The 26,001-nt window shown below is 44.4% G+C and overlaps 1 protein-coding gene and 1 long non-coding RNA gene across 3 annotated transcripts; both read right to left on the reverse strand.

Annotated features, from left to right (window-relative positions):
• Positions 1–453: 453 nt before the first annotated feature.
• Positions 454–4,142, reverse strand: LOC125513129. Its single transcript, XR_007285686.1, has 7 exons — positions 3,882–4,142; positions 3,609–3,784; positions 2,982–3,145; positions 2,283–2,901; positions 1,739–2,167; positions 1,248–1,621; positions 454–1,014 (listed from the first exon to the last, which is right to left on the reverse strand). It is a non-coding gene; the product is annotated as an uncharacterized LOC125513129 (long non-coding RNA).
• A 12,466-nt stretch (positions 4,143–16,608) lies between these two features.
• Positions 16,609–22,504, reverse strand: LOC125515604. 2 transcript variants are annotated; one of them, XM_048681104.1, is made up of 4 exons: positions 21,974–22,504; positions 18,359–18,766; positions 18,043–18,262; positions 16,609–17,540 (listed from the first exon to the last, which is right to left on the reverse strand). In XM_048681104.1, the coding sequence occupies exons 1-3, from the start codon at positions 22,344–22,346 to the stop codon at positions 18,258–18,260; spliced, it is 786 nt and encodes a 261-aa protein (XP_048537061.1). In that variant the 5' UTR covers positions 22,347–22,504; the 3' UTR covers positions 16,609–17,540; positions 18,043–18,257. The 2 variants fall into 2 exon arrangements, with proteins under 2 accessions (XP_048537061.1, XP_048537062.1); XM_048681105.1 differs by lacking the exons at positions 18,043–18,262; positions 18,359–18,766 and having other exon boundaries at positions 21,974–22,500.
• Positions 22,505–26,001: the final 3,497 nt, after the last annotated feature.

Raw genomic sequence — 26,001 nt, forward strand, 5'->3', positions numbered from 1 at the left:
GGATGTTATGCTAATCAGTTTTGGGTTCATGTTAATAACTTGTATCGTGCAATGACACATACCATACCACATATATAGATTCATATCAGATCCTTATGTAATTCAAACAAGCATGTGTAGCATATACAAACATTTATTGGCTTAGAAAAGAAAATATAATTTTATTAGGTCAATTAATAACACGTTGAGTTTGTTGAGGTGGTTGAGTAAGGGAGGACGAAAGAAAGGGCATACTGTGAAATTTTATGTGGTTTAAATGATGCATCAGAGAAAAGTGTTAATAAATTGGTATAGATTACTTGTAGATGACTTGTATTTGGCATAGATGACTTGTTTTTAAATGACCCTATTTGGCATAGATGACTTGTATAAGCTGCCTGAATTTACAAGGCTTTATGTACTTCATGAATGTAGCAGTAACGTGTCCCTTCTCCAGTCTTGGATTCCGCCTACAAAATTGTTTACAAGGAGTTATATTAAATGGTATTCACTGATCGGATGCATCTGAATCAATATGCACAACAAGACCATACTCCTTGGTGTCTTCTGTGTATACATCAATACATATACTATTTATCCACACACCATGGATCATCGCATATATATTCATGTGGTCTAATAGACGTTTATTCAATAGCTACAGGCTGATGGTGATGAGCTGCTCCCTGCTGTTAGACAAGCCGGGCGCTGTTGGCCAGACCCAAATTACACCGGCTACAAGGACCCAACAGGCTTTGCCGGAGTCGAAGATGGCAAGGTCGAGGTAGGAGCTGCAGGGAGTCGGCAGAGTCGCAGAGGCAGGCAGCTAGCATGTGGGCGCATCAAACAGAAGATGATGCGGTTGGCATTGATGGAGTAAGTGCCATTGCTTGCCAGTCCAGTGGAGCGCAGAAGGCGAGTGAGAAACGGGAGGGCAGCCTGGTTCTTCTTTCATGAAGAGCCGGCCGTGGCGAGTGCTTCGTCGAGGGAGCGTGTGCGTCACCGGCATCGGGCCGTTTGTGTTTTGCCGCTCCACTGAAAAGTAGAGATGAGAGGTTAGGCATTTAGCTAGGATAAAAAATATTCAATCTATTCACGTGTAAATAGCAGAATTTGGTATGCTTAATCTAAATCAAGGCATAGGAATTAGGAAGTGAATTATATTTGAAAATATGTACTACTCCCTCTGTAAACTAATATAAGAGCATTTAGATCACTATTTTAGTGATCTAAACGCTCTTATATTAGTTTACAGAGGGAGTACATACCAGTGATGCCCTGGACCGGGAGTAGCTGCCAGATCTTAGGGCGCAGGGCACTTGGAGCGAGCCAGGTTCCTCGTCCGCATAGTGGGAGAGCTAGGCCTCTGGCTGTAACCACGCCCGTGATGTGCGCAACCCAAGGAAGAGTAGGCGGAGGATGCTGTGGACGTCAAGGAGGTGGGAGAGAAAGTGTCATCCCTGTGCCAGCACTTGCCGTCAGCCCCCGGACTCCTCGTTGCAGAGGATGCGACGGGTGGTCTGCAGTGAGCATCACATAGAGGTGCAGGGAGTGCGGCGACTTGGATGGGTGGGTGTCGCCGGTGTTGGGGGAAACAAGCGGTGGTCAGCTTGTTGGGTCACTACCAGTGGCTGCCACTCCACTGTAATATGTAAACAAAGGATGACTGGTTAGTGCTAAGCAGCAAAGAAATATGTTGAAGCAGAGTAGACGTGCCAAAATTAAACTAGAGATTATTTTTTTGTTCTATGGTACGTACAAGATTAGAATCAAATTTTTTCTGCTTGCTCCTTGTATTTGGAGTAGTTAGAGATTATTCTGCGGTACAAGAAACGATACCCCATTGATGGCTCAGAGTATGCACGTCAAGCTGCTTGAGCTGTGACTCTGAAAGATCAGGTCATGGTGGCTGAGCTGCTGCATACTGGTGCTGCACACGCGGATGACGTGGATAAGCCGCTTGGTGTAGGCTGCAGCCTGCAGGCGTGCACCAGCACTCATCGGCCCTAACAACGCACAGCATGGTGACAAGGGACGAGAGCCAGCTCAGCCTTGGATTCCTCAACGCACGGCAGGTGCCTGCCAGCGAAGTGCGCCGTGGAGCGAGTGGGACGGGACAGGTGAGCGGGTTGTCGTCGGCGTCGGGGGCGGTGGGCATCATTGTTCGCCGGCCAGTTGCCACTCCACTCTGAAGTAAAGAGATCAGGCTGTTAACTAGCAATAGAATGTTTAACTCCAGCACTTGGTATACTGAATCTTCCTGATGCAATAAAATATCACAGGAAGTCAAAACTGATACATACTGGCATCCATCCCGGAGTCCTCGGCATGGAGTAGAACGCCATTTTAAGTTTCAGAATGCTATTTGGCGTTGTTCCTCCATAGACACACCGGAGAAAATAGGTACTCTATCAGCGGGGTGCGGATTCTATGGGAATAACAGAAAAATGTTGTTAGCCCAAAGTAAAGCACCTAATTTGCTTCATGGTGGTGAATGGCCGAATTCTGAGTGCAACTGGTCCATCAATCTGCTTGGCAAATGGCAAGGCTTTCTTCTTTGAAGAATCCCCAGGCGGATAAACCCCACACAAAAGAAGACTTCGATGAAGATTGTACAGCCTATAGCCTATATCGTCCAGAGCAGCCATGATACACCTTGAATCATGAATTCTTCCAAGTTTAGGTCCACATGTTGAGAGGAAAAACCTGAATGACTAAACTAAGTTCACAAGTAACAGGTTAGTGTGATGGAAGTCCCAAAAGACAGCATATGAAACATTGGATCGCTCATTTGGATGGAAAGAATGGCTGACTGACTAACCATTGGAATTTGTGGTCAGATGCAGGAGCCATTAGCTTCGCAAAAATACCAAGACACGTTTCTCTGGATGGAGGAACTCTGTCTGAACCCAAATCTGCCAACTGCCACAGTTCAATTTTAGAAAATCCTACAAGTTGATGAAATGATGCTTTACTGATATTTACCATTTTAGACTCCTCACCAGGTTGGCCCCAGACTCCTCAATACGGAGGAAGCAGTAGGCTACAGAGGGAGCAACAGACCGCGTCGAGCAACTTGTGGAAGAAGTGTGGCTACAGAGGGAGCAACATACCGGAATTGGGGAAACAGGTGACACTGAACTTGCCACAAGAGGCTGCCATTCCACTGTATTGTACAAATAGAGGACAGGTTGGCACTTGACATTTGGCAATAGAGAGACATGCTGAACAAAATAGACTTGTAAATACCGATTTGCTAAATAAACTATGTTTAGAACGAAATTGTTGCCACATACTACTACTTGTGTTTGCGGTAGTTTGTATGCCTACTTTAAATCAGGACAGCAAAACAACCACATCACCATGTAAGACAATTGCACTTCGAGACTTAACTGCGGAATTGGGTACATAAAAACACATCAAAAGCCATCGAAGCATATGAAATTAATGTCAAAACAAATGCATACCAACATAGTAGCCGAGTCCTGAACACATAATGTGATACCATGTCAAAGTTCAGAATACATGTTTGAATACTTGTTCTTCCGTACATACTGAATTAAAAAAAACTGAATCAAGGCAATGATTCATGGGAAGAACAGAAAATATTGTTGCGTGCAGTAGAGCACCTTTGTTTGCTTCATGGTGAACTTGCTGACTTCTCTTGGCGCAATTACTCCACCATTGAGCTAGGAGAACAAAAGGAGCACAGAGATTATGCCGCCTATAGTCCAGAACAGAAATTATACACCTTGAATGAATGATTGAATCCTCCAGGTTGGGCTTCAGAAATTGAGACGAATGCCTGAATGATAAGCAAGTTCACATGCCAGTGTGATGCAAGTACCCCGGCATTTGGCACATCGGATTGCCCATTTTGATGGAAAGATTGACCAACTAACCTTTGGAATTTGTGGTCAAATACAGGAGACAACAGTTCCTTCAAACTATCAAGACAATTGCTTTTGTTGCTGTTATCATCTCACTTGAGTTATGTCCTGAATGCCAAGCTGCCAAATGCCCATTCTTCTGACTGTTTCTAGTCCTGAAAAAAGAAAAACAGAAGATTGCTGAATTTACCGCCTTCTCAATATTTCAGCTAGAAAGTTTTCACTTGATGAGTTCCTACAGAAGTGGAATCATGCATGCAGCTGTTACATGCAAATTGTAACATGCCATTCGAAAAATAAGTGCAATGTAATATGAGAGAAGAAAACTAGTAAAGCCTTATGTGGAATTTAGATCTGATTATAAAAAATAAAAAAAAAATCTATGCACACTGGTGCGAGGGGGTTGCAAAGAAGAAGCTATTTTCCTACAAGTTCAATTTCTAGACGCAGAAGCATGTGAATGGGCTACAAATTCTGTGTAAATTAACGAAGAAGCAATCCAAATGGCTGCATGCAGTGTGAACAAAAAAATGATCTAAAAAACATAACGCTATGTTTGGATGTCTGTATTGGAGGCCTCCGTATTGAATTGGTTTCAATTCCAATTCAGCAAGGAAACTGTACACTAGTAGAAAACAGGGCTTTGGTCCAGGCCGGGTCAGCCCATTAGTCCCGGTTCAGTCTAGAACCGCGACCAATGTGGGCATTGGTCCCGGTTCGTGAGCCCAGGGGGCCGGCCGGGCCACGTGGGCCATTGGTCCCGGTTCGTCTGGACCTTTTGGTCCCGGTTGGTGGGACGAACCGGGACCAATGGGCCTGGCTCGTGGCCCACCACCATTGGTCCCGGTTGGTGGCTTGAACCGGGACCAAAGGCTCCCCTTTAGTCCCGGCTCATGTCACCAACCGGGACCAATGAGGTGCCTATATATACCCCCTCGCGCAAGAGCAGAGCACAGTACTCTATTTTTTCTGGCCGAGGGTGAGAGGGCTTTGTGGTGCTCTAGCTCACCTCCTATGCACATGAGGTGTTCGATGGAATGCCCGAGCCACACTACTTAAGCTTTCTCCTCTCGAAGCTCGACCTCCAAGCTCCATTTTCCTCGAGATTTGTCTAGATTTAGCGGTCCGTCACGCCCCGTCCCCGTCTTCACCGCCGTCGATCACCCGCGCCGATCTCATCACCGACACCACCGTGGTGCGCCTCTTGTTCATATCTTCTTTCTGAAAGGAAAAATATTCTTACTTGTATGTTTAGATAGATACTTGTATCATTTTCTTACATTTATTATTGCATCTTATATAGTGCGATGGTTTTGGTATCCGCCCCCGTCGGCCCTCGTCCTGTCTATGATTCGGATGTGGTATGTATATTATCTTTATAACTATTGGTTCATTTATTGTTTATGAAAATTATGCCGACCAACGTGACATAGATTTTATTTATCTAGGATGTATGTGAATCGGAAATGCCAACCGACCCTATTGTCGAGAGGTTAAATTTAGTTGAAGAAGAAAACAATTTGTTGAAGGAAAAAATAAAAAAATTGAGGAGGATTAGATGATATTGGAGTTGCATGTTGCGGATGTCGTCGATGATCACAAGATCAAGATGGATGCAATGCGCTTGAAGATTAGAAAGATTAGAAAATATGCCATTCATACCGAGGCTTGGTATCATTATGCCGTTGGATCAATTGTTACCTTGGTTGCGATTATGATCGCATTTGTTTTCGCATTGAAATGTTTTACATAGTTTCAATGTATGGTTTAATTAATTAGAATGCTCTGGAGAGCTATATGTTGTTAGATGAGAACTATGTATGCACTTTGGTTTTAATGTGATGATGAACTTCTATTAATTTGGACACTTAATTATATATCATGCACGCAGATGAACCGAGAATGGATGTACGGTGACAAACACACCTACGAGTACATTAAGGGCGTGCATGAGTTTCTCGATGCGGCTGCGCCAAACAAGCAGAATGGTTTTATGTGTTGTCCATGCACTGAATGTGGGAATACGAGGTCTTACTCTAACCGGAAAATCCTTCATCCCACCTGCTTTACAAGGGTTTCATGCCACACTATAATGTTTGGACGAGGCACGGAGAAATAGGGGTTATGATGGAAGACGGCGAAGAAGAAGAGTACGATGACAACTATGTGCCCCCTGAATACGGTGATGCTGCAACGGGGGAGCTGTCTAGATCAAGAGGACAGACGGTCCAATGAGCTGCAACGGGTGAAGCTGCTGAAGATCAAGAGGAAACGATGTGCCCGATGATGATGATCTCCGCCGGGTCATTGTCGATGCAAGGAACGCAATGCGAAAGTCAAAAGGAGAAGCTGAAGTTCGATCGCATGTTAGAGGGTCACAAAAAAGGGTTATACCCCAATTGCGAAGATGGCAACACAAAGCTCGGTACCAGTACTGGAATTGCTGCGGTGGAAGGCAGAGAATGTTGTGGCTGACAAAGGATTTGAGAAGCTACTGAAAATATTGAAGAAGAAGCTTCCAAAGGATAACGAAATTGCCCGACAGTACATACGCAGCAAAGAAGGTCGTATGCCCTCTAGGATTGGAGGTGGAGAAGATACATGCATGCCCTAATGACTGCATCCTCTACCGCGGTGCATACAAGGATCTGAACGCATGCCCGGTATGCGGTGCATTGCGGTATAAGATCAGACGAGATGACCCTGGTGATGTTGACGGCGAGCCCCTCAGGAAGAGGGTTCCTGCGAAGGTGATGTGGTATGCTCCTATAATACCACGGTTGAAACGTCTGTTCAGAAACGAAGAGCATGCCAAGTTGATGCGATGGCACAGTGAGAACCGAAAGAAAGATGGGAAGTTGAGAGCACCCGCTGACGGGTCGCAGTGGAGAAAAATCGAGAGAAAGTACTGGGATGAGTTTGCAAAGGACCCAAGGAATGTATGGTTTGCTTTAAGCGCGGATGGCATTAATCCTTTCGGGGAGCAGAGCAGCAATCACAGCACCTGGCCCGTGACTCTATGTATGTATAACCTTCCTCCTTGGATGTGCATGAAGCGGAAGTTCATTATGATGCCAGTTCTCATCCAAGGCCCTAAGCAACCCGGCAACGAAATTGATGTGTACCTAAGGCCATTAGTTGAAGAACTTTTACAGCTGTGGAATGGAAACGGTGTACGTACGTGGGATGAGCACAGACAGGAGGAATTTAACCTTAAGGCGTTGCTGTTCGTGACCATCAACGATTGGCCCGCTCTCAGTAACCTTTCAGGACAGACAAACAAAGGATACCACGCATGCACGCACTGTTTAGATGACACTGAAAGTATATACCTGGACAAATGCAGGAAGAATGTGTACCTGGGCCATCGTCGATTTCTTCCGACCAACCATCAATGTCGAAAGAAAGGCAAGCATTTCAAAGGCGAGGCAGATCACCGGAAGAAGCCCGCCATGCGCACCGGTGATCACGTGCTTGCTATGGTCAATGATTTACACTACGTAATCTTTGGAAAGGGTCCCGGTGGACTAGCTGTTCCGAATGACGCTGAGGGACACGCACCCATGTGGAAGAAGAAATCTATATTTTGGGACCTACCCTACTGGAAAGACCTAGAGGTCCGCTCCTCAATCGACGTGATGCACGTGACGAAGAACCTTTGCGTGAACCTGCTAGGCTTCTTGGGCGTGTATGGGAAGACAAAAGATACACCTGAGGCACGGGAGGACCTGCAACGTTTGCACGAAAAAGACGGCATGCCTCCGAAGCAGTATAAAGGTCCTGCCAGCTACGCTCTTACGAAAGAAGAGAAAGAAATCTTCTTTGAATGCCTGCTCAGTATGAAGGTCACGACTGGCTTCTCGTCGAATATAAAGGGAATAATAAATATGCCAGAGAAAAAGTTTCAGAACCTAAAGTCTCATGACTGCCACGTGATTATGACGCAACTGCTTCCGGTTGCATTGAGGGGGCTTCTACCAGAAAACGTCCGATTAGCCATTGTGAAGCTATGTGCATTCCTCAATGCAATCTCTCAGAAGGTGATCGATCCAGAAATCGTACCAAGGCTAAGGAGTGATGTGGCGCAATGTCTTGTCAGTTTCGAGCTGGTGTTCCCACCATCCTTCTTCAATATCATGACGCACGTCCTAGTTCATCTAGTCGACGAGATTGTCATCCTGGGCCCATATTTCTACACAATATGTTCCCCTTTGAGAGGTTCATGGGTGTCCTAAAGAAATATGTCCGTAACCGCGCTAGGCCAGAAGGAAGCATCTCCATGGGCCATCAAACAGAGGATGTTATCGGGTTTTGTGTTGACTTCATTCCTGGCCTTAAGAAGATAGGTCTCCCTAAATCGCGGTATGAGGGGAGACTGACTGGAAAAGGCACTCTTGGAAGAGACTCAATAATATGCAGGGACGGATATTCTTGGTCTCAAGCAAACTACACAGTTCTACAGAACTCTACCTTGGTGACCCCGTATGTCGATGAACACAAGAATAGTCTGCGCTCCAAACACCCGGAGCAATGCAACAACTGGATTACATGTGAACACATAAGGACTTTCAGCAGTTGGTTGGAAACACGCCTCAGAGGTGACAACACTGTTTGTGATGAGTTGTACTTGTTGTCCAGGGATCTTTGACTGTATTGACTTACAAAGGATACGAGATAAATGGGAATACATTTTACATGATCTCCCAAGATCAAAAGAGCACCAACCAAAACAGCGGTGTCCGCTTTGATGCAGCAACCGAGAGCGGAAAGGACACATATTATGGTTACATAGTGGACATATGGGAACTTGACTACGGACCTGATTTTAAGGTCCCTTTGTTTAAGTGCAAATGGGTCAATCTGTTAGGCGGGGGGGTACAGGTAGACCCACAGTATGGAATGACAACAGTGGATCTGAAAAACCTTGGGTACACTGACGAACCGTTTGTCCTAGCCAATGATGTGGCACAAGTTATCTATGTGAAGGACATGTCTACCAAACCGAGAAAAAGAAAAGATAAGGAAGCGAATACATCATACGATGAGCCAAAGCGCCACATAGTTCTTTCAGGAAAAAGGGACATCCTGGGAGTGGACGGCAAGACAGACATGTCTGAAGATTATGAAAAGTTTCATGAAATTCCTCCCTTCAATGTCAAGGCTGACCCAAGCATCCTGATAAACAATGAAGATTATCCATGGTTACGGCGCAATAAGCAAATGACACAAGCGAAGAAAAAGTGAAGACTTTCTCCCGCAACTATTATGATAATACCATGCCAACTTTGTAACACACGAACATGCTTCCATTGTCCGTTTTGTACATGCACATGCTATGTGGGTGAAATTATGATACCATCCCAACTTTCAACTTTTTCAAAGTTCATTTGAAATGCTTTCATGTCTTATGGTTCAAGGTTTTATGTGTTGAGGCAAATGGATCAATATGTCAGGAGGCGGGGTACATGTAGACCCACAGTACGGTATGACAACATGGATCTAAACAATCTTGGGTACACAGACGAACCATTCGTCCTAGCCAATGATGTGGCGCAGTTATTGTCCGAAACTTTGATACTTCGAAAGTGATTGTCCATTTTGTACACGAAGTGCATCAAGTTTTTGTCGTAACCCTCTCTACTTTTTGGAACATGCTATGTGGGTGAAATGATGATACCATGCCAACTTCAACCTTTTCAGAGTTCATTTTTAAATGCTTTCCAATTTCAGAGTTATTTAGCTGAAGAATGAATTAATAGCAAACAGAATGAACTACAAAACTTTTATGAAAATAAAAGCAATCAATTTTTATAGTAAAGTTATTCATAAACTAGTGATTCACACAAATTTTGAAAAAAATACAAATTTAAACTATTCAAAATTTTAAAACTAATGGCACTAACAGAAAGTTTATAATTTTTGTGACCTAAAATCAAAAAGAAATCACTAAAAAACTATAAGTATTTAGTTGTAAGTATAAATAAAAAATAAATAGAAAAAATTCTATTTTTATAGTAAAGTTATTCATAAACTAGTGATTCACACAAATTTTTAAAAATTCAAATTTAAACTATTCAAAATTTAAAACTAATGGCACTAACAGAAAGTTTATAATTTTTGTGACCTAAAAGCAAAAAGAAATCACTAAAAAACTGTAAGTATTTAGTTTTAAGTAGAAATAAAAAAATAAAAAACCAAAAAAATGTAGAAATAAAAAAGAAAAAACCAAAAAAATGCCACCTATTGGGCCTCCACGGCCTGAATACGACTAGAAACCCTACATGGGCCAGGACTCAGGCCCGCAGAAGGCCCAATAGGCCCACAGGCAGTAGCAAGTTTAGGCCCGAAAGCCTGCATAAGAGAGGAGCTCGAATGGGGAAGCACACCAGCGCTTATAAACAAGTGTCGGCGCCCTTCAGCTAGCGAGGTGGGACTAAACTTTCGGCCGCGCCAGCGCCAGCACAAGGCCCGCCACCAACCGGGACCAAAGGCCGTCGCTTCCCCATTTGGGCTGCTGAAAATATGGCCTTTGGTCCCAGTGGTGCACCAACCGGGACCAAAGGGGGGCATTGGTCCCGGTTGGTTTCACGAACCGGGACCATTGCTCTGGCTATATAAGCCAACACTTGCGAAATTTTGGCCAACCGCTCCCATTCGCCCCGACGCCCCCAGGCCGTTCGTCGTCGTCGTCGCCGCCCCGAGCCCGTCGTCGCCCGCTCCCCGTCGCTGTCGCCCCGCACCGCCGCAGGCCTTGTCCCCGCCGCTGCTTGTGCCGTCGCCGGCCTCCTCCTCGTCGCTGCATGCGCCATCTCCGGCCCCGGCCCGCGCGCCCCCGTCATCGCCGTCGCCCTGCCCCGCCCCATTCCTCGCCGCCGAACGCGCGCCCCCTGCCCCGTCGCCGTCCTCGCCGCCAAACCCGCACCCCTGCCCCTCCCTTGGTCCGGCCGGCGCCGCCCCTCCCCTGTTTTTTCATATGCTTGTTTTTTCAGATTATATATATATATATATGTATATGAAGGAAATATGCCCTAGAGGCAATAATAAAGTTATTATTTATTTCCTTATATCATGATAAATGTTTATTATTCATGCTAGAATTGTATTAACCGGAGACATAATACATGTGTGAATACATAGACAAACTTAGTGTCACTAGTATGCCTCTACTTGACTAGCTCGTTAATCAAAGATGATTGTGTTTCCTAACCATGAACAAAGTGTTGTTATTTGATTAACGAGGTCACATCATTAGTTGAATGATCTGATTGACATGACCCATTCCATTAGCTTAGCACCCGATCGTTTAGTATGTTGCTATTGCTTTCTTCATGACTTATACATGTTCCTATAACTATGAGATTATGCAACTCCCGTTTGCCGGAGGAACACTTTGTGTGCTACCAAACGTCACAACGTAACTGGGTGATTATAAAGGAGCTCTACAGGTGTCTCCAATGGTAGATGTTGGGTTGGCGTATTTCGAGAATAGGATTTGTCACTCCGATTGTCGGAGAGGTATCTCTGGGCCCTCTCGGTAATGCACATCACATAAGCCTTGCAAGCATTGCAACTAATGAGTTAGTTGCGGGATGATGTATTACGGAACGAGTAAAGAGACTTGCCGATAACGAGATTGAACTAGGTATTGGATACCGACGATCAAATCTCGGGCAAGTAACATACCGATGACAAAGGGAACAACGTATGTTGTTATGCGGTTTGACCGATAAAGATCTTCATAGAATATGTAGGAGCCAATATGGGCATCCAGGTCCCGCTATTGGTTATTAACCGGAGACGTGTCTCGGTCATGTCTACATTGTTCTCGAACCGTAGGGTCCGCACGCTTAACGTTACGATGACAGTTATTATGAGTTTATGCATTTTGATGTACCGAAGATTGTTCGGAGTCCCGGATGTGATCATGGACATGACGAGGAGTCTTGAAATGGTCGAGACATAAAGGTTGATATATTGGAAGCCTATGTTTGGATATCGGAAGTGTTCCGGGTGAAATCGGGATTTTACCAGAGTACCGGGAGGTTACCGGAACCCCCCGGGAGCTATATGGGCCTTAGTGGGCTTTAGTGGAAAGGAGAAAGGGGCAGCCCAAGGTGGGCCGCGCGCCTCCCCCCTCCCCTAGTCCTATTAGGACAAGGAGAGGTGGCCGGCCCCCTCTCTCTCTCTTTCCCCCCTCAAGGAATCCTATTCCAACTAGGATTGGGGGGGGGGGAATCCTACTCCCAGAGGGAGTAGGACTCCCTTGGCGCGCCCTCCTTGGCCGGCCGCCCCCTCCCCCTTGGCTCCTTTATATACGGAGGCAGGGGGGCACCCTAGACACACAAGTTGATCATTGAGATCGTTCCTTAGCCGTGTGCGGTGCCCCCTGCCACCATATTCCACCTCGATTATATTGTAGCAGTGCTTAGGCGAAGCCCTGCGACGGTAGAACATCAAGATCGTCACCATGCCGTCGTGCTGACAAAACTCCTCCCCGACGCTTTGCTGGATCGGAGCCCGGGGATTGTCATCGAGTTGTACGTGTGCTAAGAACTCGGAGGTGCCGGAGTAACGGTGCTTGGATCGGTCGGATCGGGAAGACGTACGACTACTTCCTCTACGTTGTGTCAACGCTTCCGCAGTCGGTCTGCGTGGGTACGTAGACAACACTCTCCCCTCTCGTTGCTGTGCATCACCATGATCTTGCGTGTGCGTAGGAAATTTTTTGAAATTACTACGAAACCCATCAGTATATATGTTTGTATGTTCTCTGTGTATATATGTATATATGTTTTGCTTTTTGCTTTTTCATATATTATATGCTTGTATTTTGCTTTTTTATAAAAATGTATATATGTTTGTATGTTCTCTGTGTATATATGTTCATATATGCAAAAAAGTTAGATTTATATATTTAGAAAAGGATTATCTATATATGTTCTCTGATTTAGTACATTTTAGGTTAGTTTCATTTTTAGAAAAGTTTTATATATTTAGGAGAGGAAAAGGAAAATAAGAAGAGGAAAAAGGAGAAGAAGAGGAGAGGAAGAAAAGGAAGAGGAGAAGAAGAAAAAATAGAAGAAAAAAATTCTATTTTTTCTTCTTCTCCTCTTTTTTTTCTTCTTTTTTTTCTTCGATCTTCTCCTCTATTCCTTTCTATATGCAAAAGTTACAATTTTAGAAAAGTTTTATATATGCAAAAGTTACAATTTGAGAAAAAGAAGGATAGGAAAGAAGAAAATAAGAAGAGGAAAGAAAGAAGAAGAGGAGAGGAAAAGAAGAGGAGAAATAAATAATTAAGAAGAAGAAAAAAGAAGAAAAAGAAGAGGAGAAGAAGAAAGGAATAGTGGAGAGGAAGAGAAAATAGAATATTCTATTTTCTCTTCCTCTCCACTATTCCTTTCTTCTTCTCCTCTTTTTTTCTTCTTTTTTTCTTCGAGGGTCGTTAAGGGGTCAAGGGTCGAGGGTTTCAGGGTCGAGGGTTCGAGGGTTCTATAGGGTCTAGGGATCGAGGGTCGAGGGTTCCAGGGTCGTCTAGGGGTTGAGGGTTCCAGGGTCGTCGAGGGTTCGAGGGGTCGAGGATCGCCGAGGGGTCGAGAGATGTTTCCTAGTGTCAAAGTATTGAAGAAATCCATGGCTTCATCATTAGCCGGAAGTAACCAGGGCATGTTGGTATGAAGTTCTGCAAAGTTGTTCTGGAATGGAGTCCCGGATAGGATAATCCGCCTTTTGGTACGAATTCAGCAAAGGCCTTCCAAATAGCGATATTCGGAAGGCTCTTGCTGAACTTTGTACCAAAAAGCGAACTATCCTATCTGGGACTCCGTTCCAGAACAACTTTGAAGAGCTTCGTACCATCATGTACATGTTACTTTCGCCTAATGATGAAGACATGGTTTTGTTGAATCCTTTGACACTTTGATGAGCTTTGTACCGAGGCCAACTTGCTACGATCATTCAAAAAAATGAAAAACAAAGATATAATACTCTTTCCTTACAACTTCGAGTGAGTGTTACTGTCTTGTGCATATTCGGTTTCCCTTATATATTAGTCCAGGTTATAGTAATGTAATTGATGAGTTATGCATGCGTGTGCAGTTTCCACTATATTCTCCTAGAGATTAGGCTTGAGCAGGGAGTAGTAACCGTCTTGGACTCTAAACGAAAAGATCCCCAGGAGTATGCGGACATGACTGAAATCTTCAAGAAGTAAGTTAAATCGATCATTATCCACCATATCAGCAACTTTGTTCATTTCCTGATATCAAGTAATTGTTTTCTTTGTCCGGCAGGGTTTGGAGAAAATTCACCAAAACAGTTCCGGGACTACCGAAGGAGCTGGAATTTAGACACCCGAAAGTAAGTATTATAGTAGCATGTTCCGCGCATCTCCTAGTGATTCAAGTGCTAGTTTCATCAATACCATTTAGTATTCTTGCTTATCAGTTTGATTGACCTCTATTTCTTGTAAAGTGGTTGTGGCAGGAAAAAGGGAATGATTTCTGTGGATACTATATCTGCGAGTCCATCCGCCACACGACCTGTGAGCGGGGCGGGTACTCTGACGAACAATATGAAGTACGTAAATAACAACATTCACAATTTTATTTTATTACCATCATTTGTATTGAGTTTTATTCATTCATATATATATATGTATTGACCCCCTTCTTCAAATTAGATGTTTCAGAAGCGGGATGAACTCCTAGCACCAGCTCGCATGCGAGCAATTCAAGAGGAATTGGCGGCATTCTTTCTTGACCAAGTGATCGCTGAAGACGGAGAATACTATGTGGACCATGAGTCCGTATGATTATATTTGTAAGAGATAATTATTGTATATATGTAGCCGGTAGTATCGGATAGATATACGAGAACTTGTTGTTCGACCAATCTCTCGGAGAAGGAGAGGTGGTCGATATCACTTCTCTCTGTATGCATATATGTTCATGACGATCTTCTGTTTCCTTCGTTTGCTTACTAGCTAACTAGTATGTCTAGTCCTCTCTATACGTATGTATAGTACGTAGCGTCGACCAAGCACCGACATAAGAGAGGACACTTCTCTCTATTAATTATAGCTAGCTAACACAATATATGAAACACCTAAATTAACCCCCCAAACCCCCCCCCCCTTTAAAAAAAACAAAAACCCCAGTCACAGAAATGCTGACGTGTGGATGCCTATTGGTCCCGGTTGGTGCCACCAACCGGAACCAAAGGGTCTCCTGCCTGGCCGGCTCTGCGCACTGCCCAAGTGGAGGCCCATCAGTCCCGGTTCTGGATTGAACCGGGACTAAAGGTACAAGACATTAGTACCGACACTTTAGTCCCGGTTCAGGAACCGGAACTAAAGGCCCTTACGAACCGGGACTATAGGCCCTTTTTCTACCAGTGGTAATGGACATGAATACGAATTCGCTTGTTTGGATGCTCATTGTATTGGCTCATGGAATCACGGTGAGGTTTCAATATCAAAACATGTTTGGACGGGAAACTATGGAATTGCATAGTGCTTTGTTCTATATGCATCAAATCACAATCTCAGCAATCTTAGTTCAAAAATGGCTTGCAAAATCATACTTTTCTCGTGATAGATACAAAGGTAAACAAGATTGATACAGAAGATTCCTGTACAGTTCAAATCATGATTACTCCGTCTTCAGCAGGAGTAAACTGTATAGAAATTATACAGGAGTAAAATGTACAGCAATCATAGTTAAACAAAAGATTACTCATGTACAGCAATCATGATCAGATACAACAGCATGATTTGGTGGCAAGTTCAAATCATGCAGTACAGTTTAGACGAGAATAAGCCTATCTAGCCGCCGTTTAGTGCAGCTGTACTAAACACAAAATCACATCAAGACATGGGCAGTAAGCCAATCACAGTTTAGAAGACTTGGACTGCATAGTGTATCGTCCTTGAGGTAGAGGACCATCTTGGTACCCCTGCCGAGCTGCTCCCCTGACGAAACTGAAGAAAAATAACAGCTAGCTAACTGAAGATGTGCATCAGAGGGAGGAAGGCCAAGTCCCAAGCGAGGAGGAGGGGGTCCGGTTGCATGGAGGGATTCCGGAGCGGTCCTAGAGGATGAGGAGCGGCGGTGGACGGCTAGGTCCTGGCCGTGGCGGCCATGGGAGGAGGACATGGGGCGGCAGAGGAGACGGGGCGGCAGAGGAGATGGGGCGCCATGGGAGGAAGGGGAACGAGCTGCAGCGGGGATGCCGGTACCGGCGTAGGAGGAGGAGGAGAGCCGGCGAGAGGAGCTGCTCTGGGTGCCGCCGTCGGTGTGCTGCCATGGACACGGCTCGTCTAGCCCTTGGTCTCGCGCGGGGGAAAGAAAGCAGGTCTCGCGTGGGGATGTCGCCCCAATCGTTTTCTTATGCGGGTGTAGGCCAATTCGACCCAAATCGGAGTGGTGGAGGTCCGTATTGCGGGATGCCTCGGCGCGTGAGAGCGAATTCGCCTCTGTATCTGGACTCATTACAGTCTGACGTTTCGGTGTGCATCCAAACAACTGAATTGGCAGCCCAGCAATACCAAATCCAATTCGAAGGCTCAATACAGACATCCAAACGCAGCGTAAGTTGATTTTTGGTACTTACCGGCAGATTGACTTGAATGTGTGAACCTATTCCTAATGCATCTAGCTCCACAACGCTGACAGGATACATCTACCAGCCCACAATTAATTGAAACATGCAGACCGTCAGGTTTCAGAAGGTACACAAATGGGGAGGCATCACCTCAAATTAAGAATGGAGGCGGGTTACGTGCATGTTTCTTAAGAAGTCTATCTAGAAGTCAGAAGAATATTACCAGTGCATTAATGCACAAGAGAGCAAGGCATTCCTACAGAAACAACTTGAGCCTTCGTAAAAGAGCATCTGACCAGTTGAAAACAAAATAAAAAAGGAACATAATTCCAATAAATGGAACCCAGGGACCATATTCTTCTCCATTTTGAGTTCTGCTCAAGTCTCAAATGAATAGAAGCAAGTGCCTGGATGATAAATATTTACCTGTTGCCCACTTGTCAATCGAGAAATAAGATGATGAGGTTCATGGCGAGAATGAAGACAAATCAATATCTTCTCCTTGACCCTACACCTGCTACTCTTGACCTTTGCCATTCCATTACCTATTATAGTTGAACTCATTGTCCAGGTCATCAACGTCTTCTTCCTCATCTCCCTGAAATCATCTGCTTGAATTCAGGGGCCACCTAAACTTTTTAAGCAAGTGCTGTACACATCAAATTAATTATCATGATTTATAAGCAGTCACAAAACTAACAGAATACGATGAGGATGAGTGAAATTTTATATATTGAGAAACAAGCATACCGACTAGTATGCTAGAACTTTGGCTCGTATAAAGCAAGCACAAAGCACAGAATTCCATGTCTTATTTTCAGACACACATCACATAACAAATCGACAGGTTGCATCTATAGAGACAAACCTTTCAGCCTCTTGCATTGTCTTCACTGGGGACATCATTGGTTCCTTTCCTTGCGTTCGTATCACAACAAGGGCGGCATACAGGGAAGGCACGCTCATTACAGGCGACAATGACGCCACAGTTGGCTGGAACGCCTACTGTGTGTCCCCATATATTTGGCGGACCTGCTGCCCACTCGCGCCTTTTGCCTGCTGCTTACCCTGCACCGCATCAGTAAGATAAAAACAAGGTCAGCACACACCTTTTTTTTTTGTGAATTGAGTAATGAGTGTGCAGAATGTGCTCATGCATGTTATTTCCTTTTTTTAAAGATAGTTACAACAGATGTATTTCTTCTCATGATGATTTTACTGGCGTGAATTGCCTTTATTAGATACGCCATACTATAATTCAGGTGTTGTGGCATGAAATCTGCATCACATGACTGTAGACAGACCATGCGACAAGCGTGGTAAAAGCAATCTGAAATTGACAAAAAAAAACATGACTCTAGACAGCATGCATACGAAATAAGGCAAGAGGGAAATCATGCCAATTGAGCAAGCACAGAAAAAACTCATCTGACTTGTATTTTTTGAGAAATCATCAAATATTTCTGAACCCCACAAGCCCACAACCATGGACGGACAAATCCGGGAAATCTACAAGCCCAACGCATAAAAAATTCATAAGAATTCAGGGGAATGTGAGGCGCTGTTGCACCTCCTAACATGGTGACCTAGATCCACCGACGCGCGCGCAGAACAGATCGGATGGCCGCCAACGTTCCGCTCCAGCGCCGCCGCGACGGGCGGGAGAGAGAGGCAGGAAACCCTGAGATCTGAGAGGGAGCGGCAAAGATTCCCACCATTTCCAGATCCCCTGCGCATGGGTTCTCTCTCGCTGCTCCTCCCTAGTTTCATTCAGTCTGATACATGTTACTCTGCAACCAAAAGCATGTTAGCCTGTAAGTTCTCAGAAGCAAAGACATATGAGGAGGCATCATCTCAAATTAAGACCTCCTGCGTGGGTTACATACCTTGTACTTGTACCAAAAACGATGGGTCTCTTCCTTTCAATTTCTTGGCTTGCTTAGTTAGCTTCGGACTGCAAAACCATACTTGAAGCTTGTCCAGTGAAGCTGGGAAGCCCTCCTTGGGCGGCAGGCGGCGGATTTTCTTACAACCGTATATATGTAGTGTCTTGAGAGAAGAAAGGAAAGGTAACCCTTGAGGGAGGGACCGAAGATTTCCGCAATATCGAAATTCCAAATGTTGGAGGGAGGTGAGGAGGTTAAGCACTTGCTCTTGCACTTCTGTGAAGGTTCTCTCTCGTTGATCATCGCAGAACTCCAATGTGTGGAGGGTAGCGGCAAGGTGACTGCAAATGGGAGCAGTAAGCACTGCCGAGATGCTATCCACCATAAATTCTTCCAGCTGGAAAGAATCTGCATGCATCAATTTGTTCCTTACAATCTCTGAGAGCAGACCCCCTGCTATAGAGTTCTTCTCTTGACTCAAATACATAGCATTTACAGTCAATTTCTTGAGGTTGACTGTGATATGCAGATTGAACCCATCCATTGTTAGTTCTTTACAACCTATCAGCCTTAGACTTGTGAGAGACGTGAGGTTTGAGAGCAGACCCATTGACTGCATACTTGGCTCCAAGGAAATATCAAGTTCTCTGAGGGAAGTAGGGAAAGGTTTGATGGCATGAGCTCCTCCACCTACTTCTCCCTCGTGCCACCGAGAGAACAACTTCCCACAGCTGAATCCTGTAAATGATTGGAGCATCCTGAGGCTCGAGAGTCCTCCATCCTCCCCAAGCAGAAGTTCAAGTTCCTTTACACTCTTTCATAGTAAATTAGGAAACAGCTGGGAAACACTTCAACATCTTTGAAAACAATTCACTAGTAATACATAACTCCTCTATGACAAGATTCTGAACTGAACAGAGGACAAGGTTGTCTTCCAATTCCATAGAGAACATGCGGTCACATTTCTTAAAATGTACACTCGTCAATGAGTTTACTCTTTGGAGGTCTAAAAATGAAATATGCGACACATCTGTAATTTTCATAACCTCTACTTTATCCATATTGTGGAAGGCCAAAGCACCGCAATGCCCTTCAATAGTGAAATCATTTCCAGTGTATCGCATAACTGAGCTAGCATTCCTCAAACACATATTTGTTAGTGTAGTGCTGTGAGGCATGGGAGGGAACTGAGATAACTCGGGACAATTATCAATATCAAGACTGCGTAGGTTGGTAAATAAGTCAGAACCCTCCAAGAAGGGGAACCAGCAGAGAAGGGGACAATCTCCCAACTTGATCCTTTCAAGCCTTGAAAACAGATGGCTATTAGGTTCCCCGACCCACTTGACAAGTTCTGGCATACAACCAAACTCAATTCTCTTCAGGTGCATGAAACTTCTCTCTGTAACACCACTAAAGCCAGGTCCAAACACGTGCATCCCAACAATATTCTTCAAAGTGAGACTGCTGAGGTGCGGTAGCTGATCAAAAGGCGGAAAAGTAACCCAAGATAGGCCCTCTAGATGGAGAGCTTCCAGCCTTTTTGTGCTAATGTCACCACACAACCATCTAGGACAAGGGCCAACACCAGGATTTACAATGCTAAGCACCTTAAGATTAGGGTGTGGTTGAAGACCATCAAGAACATCATCATATATCGTTTGGTGATCTGTACTCCAAACTAATTCCAGCACTTTCAAATTCCTTTTATTTTTCAGTTCAGCAGAACTAGCCTCTGCTTTGGACGCCACAGTTTCAAGATTACGATGCAGAGTTCTCCTCCTAGCTCTCCCAATTCCCCAAGCTCTCTCAATTTAAACCCATCACCCTCTTTCCTAACATAGAACTCCTTTAGCTCCTGTAAACACTTCATCTTCCCAACATTGGGGATATTGGAATGGAGTTCTTTGGTGGAATGGAAATGACGTAAGTTCTCAAGGTGGCAAATGTCTTTGGGCAATATTTCACTTCCATACCAATATAGGAGGTCCAAAAATTTCAAGTGGTAAAATCTAGACAGTGTGCTAGGTAATGTCATTTCTTTTGAGCCATATGGTGAACTAATTTTAAGGTACCGGAGGTGGATAAGTTTCGAAAAGCTCTTGGGCAAGGATTTCGGAGTGATCATTGATATAAATAATACTCGGAGAGCCTTTATTTCTTCAAATGCATCTTTGAAAATGCTAGCTAGTCTTGCATCATGTGACCCAAAAATCATCAAAGTTCGCAAACTTCTAACGTCTATCGTGCCCTTCAATATTTCCATTTTTTCACAAAAGTTTCATCATATATATTCTCTATGGTGATTGATAAGTGTTGAATCGATTGTGGAATGTCTTCAACACTAAAACTTGAACTACTTATATTGACACATTCTCGTGATGAAACATTCCTGGATAGTTCATGCAATAAATCATGCATCACATAGTATTGATCACCTGGCCAATCAGATTTCTTCATGAGAAAACCATTGTCTACAAGTTCATCTAAGTAATTTTTATCTTTTGACAGGATACCTATCGCGCTCCAAAATCTAGTAATTTCTAAATATCTAAACTTATAGTCTTCCGGGAAGAGTGCACAATATGAAAAACATTTTTTTTTGAATGAAAGGAAGGTAATCATAGCTAATTTTCAAAGATGGCATAATATCACCATCATTCTTTGAATTTTTCCACTCATTATTTTCAAGAACTCCAACCCAATATTCCCTAGAAATGTTTTTCTTCAATAAACGACCAACTGTATTGGCTGCTAGGGGTGAACCCTTTAGTTTCTTTGCAATATCTCTTGCGAGATTAATTAAGTCTTCTTTGTAATGCCTGGGTTTGCTATGACCAAATATACATGCCTCAAAGAACTCGAAGAAGTCATCAGGCTCCAAGCCATGCAATTCTACTGGATCAGTTGTTTTCACCGAATGTGCTGTAGATGGAAACCGAGTTGTGGCGAGAACCACACTGCCCTTGGTTTCCCCTTTTGTGAAGGGAGCTAATAGGTATTTCCAATCAGCTTCACTACTGAATTTCCAAATGTCATCCAGGACAATTAAAAACCTTTTGCACTTCAGTCTCTCTGCAATGGATTTTTGAAGCTGGTCTAAACTGGTTGTTTCAACTGTACAGTTGTGTTCTTCTTTTTCAATTGCAGGTATGCATCGAAGGATTTGCCGAGTGAGGTCTAGCACACGAAACTCGGTTGACACACATATCCAGACCTTGACAGTGAAGTGTTGCTCAACCCTTTTATCATTATACAAGTGTTGGGTGAATGTTGTCTTTCCCATACCTCCAGGGCCAACAAAAGGTAGAACAGAAAGGATTTCACCAAGATGTGTGTCACTGGTGAGTGCATTTACAGTTTGGTCAAAAATGGCACCCCTCCCATATAGTTTATCCTCTGTAATTGTTGAACCCGTTTGAGGCCGCGTGATAGCTCTGTTATTATTTGGGATTTTATTCAGCAAGTCAGAGACAGGATCACATAGGTTGTGGATGCTCTCTATCACTGACTTGATTTTGTTGGACATGGCAACTCTATCGAATTTCAACTTCGTAACATAGCCACCATCATCATGTTGTGAAGACAAGGAAGAAAAGGGTGCAAGCCAGTTACCGATGGTGCGACGAGCAGCATGGCGACTATGGCGAGCATGAGCACGGAGGCTATCACCAAGCTCCGCGGCTGCCTTGTTGGTGTCGTCCAACTTGTCCTGGATCATGAAGTAGTGGAGCTCATCCAAGGCATCCTCAGCCTCATCAGCCTTCTTGCTCAGGCCCTCCAGCAAGCTCTGCAGGCCAGGGTTGCTGCTCACGTCCTTCTCCTGGGCCGCGTGCAGCAGCCCTTGCATGTACTGGAGCTTGTATCTAATCTGCTCGGAGTTGATGCCGAGATCGGAGCTGGCCACATATGCAGCCACCAAGTCATCGGACAGCTTATTCAGCACCTTGCCGACGAGCCAGCTTGCTGTGCCGATAGCCATCTCCATCTTCTCTGACGATCGTATGGCCACGCCCGCGTGTGCCTCGGTAATTGGTGTGTGTGGTGGGTGTATGGAGGGTATACCGTGAAAGAGAGTATGCAATGTGCACACACTTTGGAAGAGGCAGTGATGAGTCCTCGTTTTATAGTGTTGGTGCTCATATTCCAGTCAAATTAGGCTAGCTATACAAGACAGGTACCATTGGAGACCAGTCCATGTTAAGGTAGTGGCAGCTAGAAGGAACAAAAATGTCTCTTTCTTCCTGAGCTGGAGGAAGAAATCGGTGGCTTAGTACAGTCGGCAGCCAAACCTTGAAAGGATGCATGCTTATTTCTTGAAGATAAGGTGCTGCTCACTCAGTGACCTCTCCTTCGCTCGTTGTTGATAAGAAGATAGCTACCGCATGAATGACATGGTGAAGCAGGCAAGCAGTAATTAAGTAGGATGACGTTTCCTAGGCTAGATCAAAGCTTGAACTACGAGCAGCTAGTCGATTATTGTACATTAATAGAGCAACAACAACTATAGTAGACCTCGTGTGGAAGATGCCTAGCTTGATGATGATGGCTTCGTCTTGTGGCCAGCCAGCGGTGGTCTTGTCATATTCAAGCTAGTTGGGCAGATTCTTCTTGCCAAGTGTTCACTAGACCAAGTAGGGTTCAGCGACACTGACAGTAGCTCGGCAGGTTCCTCCACTATAATTTCCACAGGGCCAAGTGGGGTTCAGTGATCCAAAAGGAAAGGATTTGATTTGACGATTCTTCGCCGTGAACTCGAGGGTTCGAGGAGGCAACCAACGGGCTGAGCCACAAAATTCTTCCAAAAAAATGACTAGAAGAGATCGATGCATGTTAGTGTAAGGTTTAAGCGTTCCTACTCCTCAACGAGGAGCCGCGTCGGTATTTATTGATATGAAGCAGAAACATCCTTGCCGTGGCGTACAAGGATACAAGCCCGATCGCTAGGATTCAGGTCGTTACACGTTGTCGCTAGGAGAAGAGATAGATACGGGAGAGATACAAAAGAGATTACAATTGGTATTTATCTCTAATTCTAACACACTCCCTTAATCTCAACTATCCTACATTAAGATTTCTCTTGAACTCTTCAAAAGGTTTGCTTGGTAGAGCTTTAGTAAAACCATCTGCAACCTAATCTTTGGAGGGAATAAACCGTATGTCCAACTTCTTCTCTGCAACCCTTTCTCGCACAAAATGAAAATCAATCTCAATATGTTTAGTTCTGCCATGGAACACTGGATTCGCAGAGAGATAGGTGGCTCCCAAGTTATCACACCACAAACATGACACACGATGATGTTTAATTCCCAACTCACTAAGCAATGATTCCAACCAAATGATCTCAGCAGTTGCATTGGCTAGTGACTTGTATTCAGCTTCAGTACTTGACCTTGACACTGTAGCTTGTTTTATGGCACTCCAGGAAATAAGGTTAGAGCCAAAGAATACTGCAAATCCTCCAGTTGACTTTCTGTCATCACTGCATCCTGCCCAGTCAGCATCAGAGAAAGCACTAACGAGGGTGGAATTAGAACGTCTGAACTGAAGGCCTAAGCTCACAATATGTTTTATATACCGTACAATTCTTTTAACAGCTGTCCAATGTACGGTAGTAGGTGCATGTAGATACTGACAAACCTTGTTAATGGCAAATGATATATCTGGCCTTGTCAATGTTAAATACTGTAGAGCACCTACTGCACTTCTGTACCTTGTGATTTCTTCATCTTTAAGTGGCTCTCCTTCAAAGGCTGAAAGTTTTTCTGAAGAAGATAACGGTGTAGGTGAAGGCTTGCAATCCTTCATCCCCATGCGAACTAGAAGTTCAGTGGCATATTTCTCTTGATTAAGTACTATGCCATCTTGAATCTTCTTGACTTCAATGCCTAGAAAGAAGTGAAGATCACCAAGGTCCTTTAAAGCAAACTCTGAACTCAGGTCATGCAAGAGAGCATTAGTGGCACTTTGTGAAGAACTTGCAACTATAATGTCATCAACATATATCAATACAAATATAACTGTGTTTGCCTTGTTATAAATGAAAAGTGAAGTATCAGCTTTAGACGCAGCAAAACCCAAACGCCTTAACTGAGAGCTTAACCTTGAGTACCATGCTCTCGGTGCTTGTTTCAAACCATAAAGTGCCTTGTCAAGTTTGCAAACGTGGTGAGGTGCCTGCTTTTCTGCATACCCAGGTGGTTGTCTCATGTAAACCTCCTCTTCCAGAACACCATGTAAAAATGCGTTCTGAACATCTAGCTGTCTCAAGCTCCATCCCCTGGAAACAACAATAGCTAGCATGAGCCTAATAGTTGCAGCTTTAACAACGGGACTAAATGTATCTTCATAGTCTAAGCCATAACGTTGCTTAAATCCCTTTGCAACTAACCGTGCTTTATACCTGTCAATTGAGCCATCTGCCTTCTTCTTTATTCTGTAAACCCACTTACAATCAATAATGTTTTTACCTCTTGGCTCAGGTACAAGATGCCATGTCTTGTTTCTCATAAGTGCCATGTATTCTTCATCCATTGCATTTTTCCACTTTGGATCTTCAAATACATCCTCTAATTTTGTGGGTTCTCCTGTAACACACAACATGCCATATTGTATAGTCCCATCAGTTCTAATCTTTGGATTTCGTATACCTTTTTGTAGCCGAGTCATAACACGTGGAGCTGGCTGCGTTGAAACACGGCGTGCAATCTGTTGTACAGAAGATGGTGTAGAGGCTTCAGTCGCAGAAGATCCTGGTGAAAAACTGGACCCGCTTTGCACAGAAGATCCTGTAGCCTGCGGTGTGACTGAAAGAGTCACTGCATCCAGCCTGGTGCCCATAGAAGATCCCGGGCAGCTGCCCTGCACATGCGCGGGCGGTTGCGATCCCACGCCAGATGCGCCTGCCGACGCGGTTTCTGCCGCTGTCACTGTCGAGGCCCCGCGCGTGGGACGCGGGATGGCACCTGACTTGGCGCCCACTGATTGATGCGAATCAACCCTGCCTGGCGCAAAATCCCGAGCGTATCTCCGCGTGTCATCCAAGGAGAACTGGCGCATAGGAGTTCCAGGAGACAGCAGATCTCCCTCGTGTTCCGCGCCAGCTTCGTCCAGTTCTGGCACATGAAATATTGGATCATTTTCTTCAAAAATTTATCATTTTTTGCATCATTTTGTGTATCGTCTTTGCCTGCATTTGCTGCATGACCCTGCACATCAGTAGACACAGTACAAGTGCTAGTAGGATTATCAGTTGGGTTAGCACAATCATCGCCCCCATGATCAAAATTTTGGAGATTTGACGGAAGGGGTAGAATTTCTTTCCTAAGGAGGGCTCCGGCATTTGGATGAAGGTATTCAAAAGGAAATACTGATTCATCAAATACAACATCTCATGATATATAAACCCTTCCTGTGGCAACATCTAGACATTTGACTCCTTTATGAATGGGACTATAACCAAGAAACACACACTTCTTTGAACGGAAAGCAAGTTTGCGTGTATTGTATGGACGGAGGTTTGGCCAGCAAGCACAACCAAATACACGAAGGGATTTATAATCAGGAGTAGTGCCCAAGAGGCGTGTGATGGGAGTCTCAAAATCAATGACTTTACTAGGAAGCAAGTTTATAAGATATGTGGC

This window comes from Triticum urartu, chromosome 6 (assembly GCF_003073215.2).
Source record: "Triticum urartu cultivar G1812 chromosome 6, Tu2.1, whole genome shotgun sequence".
NCBI classification, from domain to species: domain Eukaryota; kingdom Viridiplantae; phylum Streptophyta; class Magnoliopsida; order Poales; family Poaceae; genus Triticum; species Triticum urartu.

What these genes read in the sequence shown, in the direction of transcription:
- LOC125515604 (XM_048681104.1), bottom strand. Translation starts at nt 22,346, where the DNA reads ATGGAGATGGCTATCGGCACAGCAAGCTGGCTCGTCGGCAAGGTGCTG. An exon ending in TGCTGCTCGTCGCACCATCG is followed by an intron (nt 18,767 to 21,973) that starts GTAACTGGCTTG and finishes TGATGCATGCAG; the next exon opens with ATTCTTTCCAGCTGGAAGAA.